This window comes from Magnolia sinica, chromosome 6, assembly GCF_029962835.1.
Source record: "Magnolia sinica isolate HGM2019 chromosome 6, MsV1, whole genome shotgun sequence".
In the NCBI taxonomy this organism is placed as follows: domain Eukaryota; kingdom Viridiplantae; phylum Streptophyta; class Magnoliopsida; order Magnoliales; family Magnoliaceae; genus Magnolia; species Magnolia sinica.
Genome location: NC_080578.1, coordinates 2,288,387 through 2,295,959, shown reverse-complemented (window position 1 = coordinate 2,295,959; position 7,573 = coordinate 2,288,387). Strand labels below are relative to the sequence as shown.

Below are 7,573 nucleotides of genomic sequence, written 5' to 3'. Positions count from 1 at the left end.
AAACCGTGAATCCAAACACGCCCTAAGGTGCTACCGGGTAACATCTAATCCGCTCCCTACCACCAAAGGGTTAGCCTGCATTCCTGATGAGTGGAATGACCTGATTAAAAAGCCAGGCGACCTTCATCAAGGGTCCCACTATTTAAACGGACAGATTTTCCTACAAACGTAACATGGTCATGTGCTGCATGCCAAGTTAGCATACAGCCGGCTGCAGGTGATTGATTCTCCCTAAAATCTAAGCAATCAGGGGTATTTCCGAAATTCCTCGCTCTTCCCTGCCCCTTTTTATTCTCATCAAAATAGCGGCACTCCAAATTCTCAAGCGCTAAAAAGGGTCGGTTTCCCTCTCAAAACCTGGCGGTTCCTTTTTCTAGGGTTCTTCCCTCCATCTCTCTCTCCGAACTCTTTCGAAATCCGAATCGATTTCGTTCGCATTCCACACGATCGCGATTTGTTCTGTTCTGGATTTCTAGGGTTTCTTATTCCTCGACCGCTGATCTTGTTCTCCGTTCCGCTGCGAAAATGGCGGTTAATCTGACGAAAGGCGCCATAGCTATGGTCAGCAAGGGAGATGCGGATTTGAAGCCCGTTCTTCAGGTTTTCGACATCAGATTGGTGAACACCACCCACAACACTGCCGAACGGTATCGGATGCTACTGTCGGACGGATCGCATCTGCAGCAGGCGATGCTCGCGACGCAGATGAATCATATTGTGAAATCGGGGAAGCTGCAGAAGGGTTCGATCGTCCAGCTGACTGAGTTCATCTGCAATCTCATCCAAAATCGCAAGTAGGTTTCTGATTCTTTTCTTTTCTTGTTTGCGATGGCAGTAGTTGCATGGATTTTATTGATTTCGTTTCTGTCAATATTGACAAATAGTAGAATATAATCGCGATTAAAATCTTTACTGTTGATGGATGTCAAAGACCTTACACGTAGAAGGATTAACATTGTACGCATGCAGGGAAGCGGATTGCCTGGTGGCACGACATGGCCCAATCTGTGGGGCCCACCTCATGTATTTGTTATCCACGCCGTCCATCCGTTTTTCCAGCTCATTTTAGGGCATGAGCAATAAAATAAAATAAAATAATGAGGCAGATCCAAAGCTCAAGTGGGCTACAACTCAGGAAAGTGGGGATGATGACACCCACTGTTGAAACCTTCCTTGGGCCCACCATGATGATTATGTGCCATCCAACTTGTTCATATAGTCACACAGACCTGGATGAAGGGAAAAACCAAATATCAGCTTGATCCAAAACTTCTATGGGCCCCAAGAAGTTTTCAATGATAGGCGTTCCATCCCCAGTGTTTCCTGTAGTGTGGTCTGCTCGAGCTTTTGATTTGTTTCATGATCTAAAATGAGCTGGCAGATTGGATGTACCATGTGGATAAAACACATACATCACGGTGGGCCCCACAGAACTTGGGCCTCCTCTTGCCACCAGGGATATCCCTGGCGGCGGGTGCTGCAGGCAATCCGCTTCCTGCATGCAGTGTACGGGTCAATATGGCAAGTTTGTGGAACATCTGGGATGAGCATATGACAAATTCAGGATGGCCCACTCATCAGGTGGGTCACATGCTTATGGTGTGTCTGGAATGTTGGCCTTTTTTTTTTTTTTTTGAGCTGTTTGTTCTTTTTGCATAGGGTGGTTCACCTGGTCAGTGGACTGATATGTATAGCATCCTTGGCACTCAGTTTGTATAGTGGAACCCATTCGTCGGGTGATCCAGATCATTGATATGTTGGGCTCGGCAGTGGAACTATGCCTGGAAACTCTCCCCATTGGTATAATGCAAATCTGTTGGCATTGATTGGTAGCCTGCAAATATGTGGTTAAGGAAAAAAAATAAAGCTACGAATTATGATTAACATGCAACTGAAAATGACAAATGATTGGATGGATAGGTTCTTTGAATCTGGGAGATTTCGGGTCATGGTACATTGATCATGTAGTAATATGTAATACCCTTCTTGTTTTCTAAAATATCGGGGAGAGACTAGGTATGTGTGAGGAAGCATCATGTACATGAGCTGAGATTCTAGCTTCAAAATTGCTGCTTCTGTTTCTTCCCTGCAGTGTCTGGGTGACTTCCCAATCATGAAACTCTGCCAAGTCATTCTTGAGTCTTGACGTGGTTATCACAATTTCCAGGAATCCATTGGCAAATATACTTTTGTTGTTGTTGTTGTTGTTATTATGAAACTTTAGCAAGATGCATTTCTACTACAAAAGCAAGCACACAACTATTTGCAACGGTATTTGCTCTCGGTAAAATGTAGTGCCATCTTGATTTATTCGAAGCTACCTTGACTTGAATGTTGATCCAAACAAAGTGTTGTCACTATTGTTCCTCAGGATAGGTCACCAATAACAATCACTACTTCCATCTTTATAAAGCTTCACCATCCATCCAAATGTTTGCCCCAATGCACCATTTCTCCGCTTTTGGTCTGATAGGTTGTGGTATATAATTGAAATCCATGCTTGACGATGATTACGAAATCCAAGGTTTGCCAAAAACTTCACCATATCACCCTTATAGTTGTACCATAAAGAGTAACTAGAAAGCCAACGTATTACCAGGCCTCAGGAGGGGTAACAGCTGATTCGTCATCTTTTGGGCATGTTTGGTTCCACCATAAATCCCTCTCCAAGATGCAAATCAATAGAGGCAGTGAGGTTCAGGAAGCACTATGGAACTGATGTCTCCATTCATTCTGCAACTTCCAACTTATCACTAAAAGATTCTATCATTCACTCTTTCCAAACCTTCATCTTCATGGCTGAAAAGGCAGTGATTTGTAATGTCAAACGCTCTTCTATCAGCTTGATTCTTTCTATTCTCTACTAGTGGCCATACAGGCAAAATGGTTTAATCTCAACTTACCTGCTTTGTTGGTTTGCCCGGTGTGGGTTCATGGTGATCAATCCTATCATTAACTCTTTCCAAACCTTCATCCTCAATTCATAGCTGAAAAGGCAGTGATTTGTAATGTCAAACACTATCCTTTCAGCTTGATTCTTTATATTCTCTACTAGTGGCCATAAGGGCAAATGGTTGAAACTTAACTTACCTGCTTTGTTGGTTTGCCTGGTGTGGGTTCATGGTGATCAATCTTACTTTTGAATGAACCTGGTTCATTAGGAGTGGGATTCTGTGATTCATTCTTTTCTGTCAATTTCATCAGTTAAGTTCACTACTGAGTTTTTAGGTGTCTGTCAATTTCATCAGTTTGGTTCACTGCTGAGTTTGTAGGTTTCTGTCAAAGTTCATTAATTTGGTTCACTGCTGCATTTGTTGTGGAAAGATGCCAACTCACTGGCAAAGACCATAGCATCACATGAAGTACAAAAGAATGATAGAAAATATGATTCCCCAAAAGTCTATGCTTTCACCAATTTTCATGTTCTTTTATCTTCTCCTCTCAACGAAAAACGAATGCTCTCGAAAACGATCAATGACAAAGCAAGAAGAACCTTGCTCAAAAGAAATCCAAACCCAACTGGCAACCACCTTAGAGGAAAAATTACCATATATCCTATTAATTGAGACAAATAATAAACAACTAATTTGTAAACTAAAATAAACTCCTACTTGAATTTAGTTACCTATTAGGAACTAGTTTCTTATTTATTAGGCTATTTTCATGGGACTGATCTTCTGTTTCTCCAAATCAAAGCCAAATTGGATGTGTTGTTTCAGATGAACTGGTAAAGAATTTCAACCTATTACTACAGCAAGCAAACTAGCCACCCCTTCAATGAGTGCCGTAATACTTGTTCAATTCACAATGTAATCACATAGTTTATACAAATAATAAAAGAATGGGGTTAACTACCTGTATCTGCTAGTATGAGGTAGAAAAGCAATGAGAAGGACAAACATTTACCCCTGCATGTCTGTCAACACACAATTTATGTGATCCTTATTTGACATTTCCCTTCATTTCGCATGACTTTCAAACTCTGGCATATTGCATTGTTATTATTAGAGGTCCCACTATCTAGGATTGCAGCAGTTTTTTTTTTTTTTTTTTCCTTTTCTGGTGACCGCCATCCACAGTTGATATCTATCCATGGTTCATCATGATTGCAGCCATTACTAGCCTTTCTTGTATCTGCATATTGCATTATTATTATTAGAGCTCCCATTTTAGTAGCAGAAAGTTCTAGATGCTATCTGCTGCAGACCAGTAATAAATGAGCAACTAATCCGTTAAACAGAAGGTCAAGGGATTGATTGGCAGCCTTTTGTATCAATTCGAAAAAGAAAAAAAACTACTAGCCACTGGAAAGGTGGGAGGTGTGCACGGCACAGAAAGTGATTTTTCTTATTGGGAAGGTTATTCATTATCTGCTAAGGTTGTGGCAGAAAGCTATGTGGCTGTTACTTTTGGGCCAAAGCTAATTCTGCCCAACCTCATTCTCAAGATATCCAAACTCTCCCCATTTTCTTAAAATACTCAGCATATGGATATTGTATCTATTCTTTATTTCATCTTGATGTTTTTTTTTTTTTTTTTTTTTTTAAAAATAAAAAATAAAATTCTCTCTCATGAAGATTTCATTCACTGCAATCAGGATCATTATTATCATCAACTTGGAAGTAATAGTTGAAAAGTGCGATCTTATTGGGGAACCAAAGCAGTATGGGGATGGTACTACTTCCAGTGCTCCTACACAGGGAAGAGCTTCCATGCCTGCACAGTCATCATCCATGGATCAATCAGGGATAGCAGCTGGAAATCCACAATCTTATGGTGGGTCACTTCCTGCTGGCACTGTCACAGGACAGAATGTAATGAGTGCAACACCTCTGCACCCCAGACCAGACTCAGTTGCAAATCCTCAATCTTATGGGGGTTCATTTTCTGGACCAGGACGTAATGCAACCAATGGAGCTAACGCATACATGAAAGCAGAACCGGGTGTTGAGCTTTCTGGATCGGTGTCATCATCTGGGAGTTACAGTATTCAACCACAAAACCCAAGTCATAACAATCAAAGCTTTTCAAATCCTGGAGCTGGTGGAGGATCACGTCCTTCCTTTAATTCTCATGGGCACCCTGCTCAGTCCACATATAACCAGCCGCCTCCGATGTACACGAATAGAGGACCTATTGTTAAGAATGAAGCTCCTGCGAGGATAATTCCCATTGCTGCTCTGAATCCCTACCAGGGTAAGTGGACAATCAAGGCCCGGGTGACAGCAAAGGGGGAACTTAGACGCTACAACAACCCTAGAGGGGAGGGGAAGGTCTTCTCTTTCGATCTTCTTGATTCTGATGGAGGAGAAATACGTGTGACCTGCTTTAATGCGGTGGCTGACCAGTTTTTTGACCAGATTGAGGTTGGGAGAGTGTACTTGATATCAAGGGGGAGCCTGAAACCAGCTCAGAAGAATTTCAATCACCTTAATAATCAATATGAAATTTTTCTGGAGTCTACATCAACGGTTCAGCCTTGTTTGGAGGAGGACAGCTCTATTCCGAGGCAGCAATTCAATTTTCGGCCCATAGCTGACATTGAAGGCATGGAGACTAATTCCATGGTGGATCTGATTGGTATCGTGTCATCGATTAGTCCCTCAAGCACAATACTGAGAAAAAATGGTACTGAAACGCTCAAAAGAAGTCTTCAGTTGAAGGATATGTCTGGCCGAAGTGTTGAGTTAACTATATGGGGAAGTTTTTGCAATGCGGAGGGCCAACAGCTGCAAGATATGTGTGATTCTGGGGTACCTCCTGTTTTAGCTGTGAAAGCTGCAAGGGTCAATGATTTCAATGGGAAGACAGTGGGGACGATTTCTACAAGCCAATTATTCATAAATCCTGATTTTCCGGAGGCACACAGGCTGAAGGAGTGGTTCGATAGGGAGGGGAGGAATGCTGCATCTCTTTCTATTTCCAGGGAAATGTCGACCATGGGGAGGACTGACATCCGCAAGACCATCGCTCAAATCAAGGATGAGGGGCTTGGAAGATCTGAAAAGCCTGACTGGATCACTGTGAAGGCGACGGTTTCATTTGTAAAAGTTGATAATTTCTGCTATACAGCCTGTCCATTGATGGTTGGGGATCGCAAATGCAGCAAGAAGGTTAATAATAATGGTGATGGAACATGGCATTGTGAAAGGTGTGATCAGTCCTTTCCTGAGTGTGACTATAGGTACCTTCTTCAGCTTCAGATACAGGACCACACGGGCTTAACATGGGTAACTGCATTCCAGGAAAGTGGCGAGGAAATCATGGGCATTACTGCAAAGGATTTGTACTTGTTGAAATATGAAGAACAAGATGATGTAAGATTTGGGGAAATTGTAAGGAGTGTTCTCTTCACTCAGTATCTGTTCAAGTTGAAAGTGAAAGAGGAGACCTACAGTGATGAACAACGTGTAAAATCGACCATCGTCAAAGCAGAGAAAATAAATTTTGCTTCTGAGAGCAAGTATCTTCTGGGTTTGATTGATAAGGTTCCAGGAGAAGATCCCAGTGCTTTCTTTGGGAGATCAGCAAATGTAGTTTTGGAATCGGGAATATCTAATGCAGGATTCAGGCAAGATGCACACCCTGTAGGGAACAGTTTCGGCACTGGCGGTTCTGATAGATATGGGGTAGCATCAGCAAATTCGGTGGGACCATATGGGAGTGCATATAGTGGTGTTACAGGCCCGGTTATGGGTAATTCAGGAGTGTACCTGCTATGTAACAGCTGCGGTGGTGCCGGCCACAACTCTCAGAATTGCCCAAGCATTGTAAACAGACAGGGACAGTCGATGGGAGGAGGGTTCGGTGATAGGACCCCTCATTCTGGACCAGATGTTGGTAGTGCTTCTGGTAAATGCTTCAAATGCAATCAAAGTGGGCACTGGGCTAGAGACTGTCCAGGATCAAATTCTGTCCCGTCCTCCTATGGGGGAAGCAGTGCCAGTAGTAGATATGGAATTTCTAATCAACAGTTAGGCAGAGGGTTTTAATAAATCTTTTAAGAATATGAGTATCTTGGCAACCTTGGTGCATGCCCATCCATGCTGAAGAGTCTTCTGGGGTTTCAGTTATTACGGGAGCATTTCTGTTGTTGGGTTTCCATGTACAGCGGGAGTTGAACTCTGGTGCCCTTGTATCGCTAATTTGGTTGAAGTTCAACTGCCAGCCACCTATAGCTGCTTTCAACAGTGGTAATTTTCATGGAGCAATGCGAGAAGGTATGTTTGCTGGTGTGTCAATCTGTTATGCCTGTAACATATTTTCCTTTTGGTATTTGGGAATTTGGGTTTCCAAGTAGCTACGCTGCAAATTACTCTCTCAGCTCTTATGGCCATCTTTGAGGTTTTCTTAAGACATATGCGTGTATATATGTTTGGGCATGTGCTGTTTTACAAAATACTCCTGGGAATTCTCCAAAACCTTTCCCTGATCTACTTCAACACCGCATTGGACAAAAAATCATCTGCTGAACTTTTGTGAATGACAAGCAAGTTCATGCAACCCTTTAACTGCAACGAATACTGTGCACAGAGATGTCTGGAACTCTATGGTCAGCTCCAAGATTTTTTAT

At 42.4% G+C, this 7,573-nt stretch overlaps 1 protein-coding gene across 1 annotated transcript; it reads left to right on the top strand.

Annotated features, from left to right (window-relative positions):
- Nucleotides 1-335: 335 nt before the first annotated feature.
- LOC131247924 (replication protein A 70 kDa DNA-binding subunit A-like) lies at nt 336-7,356 on the top strand. Its single transcript, XM_058247887.1, has 2 exons — nt 336-794; nt 4,598-7,356. The coding sequence occupies exons 1-2, from the start codon at nt 526-528 to the stop codon at nt 6,990-6,992; spliced, it is 2,664 nt and encodes an 887-aa protein (XP_058103870.1). The 5' UTR covers nt 336-525; the 3' UTR covers nt 6,993-7,356.
- The last annotated feature ends 217 nt before the right edge of the window (nt 7,357-7,573 follow it).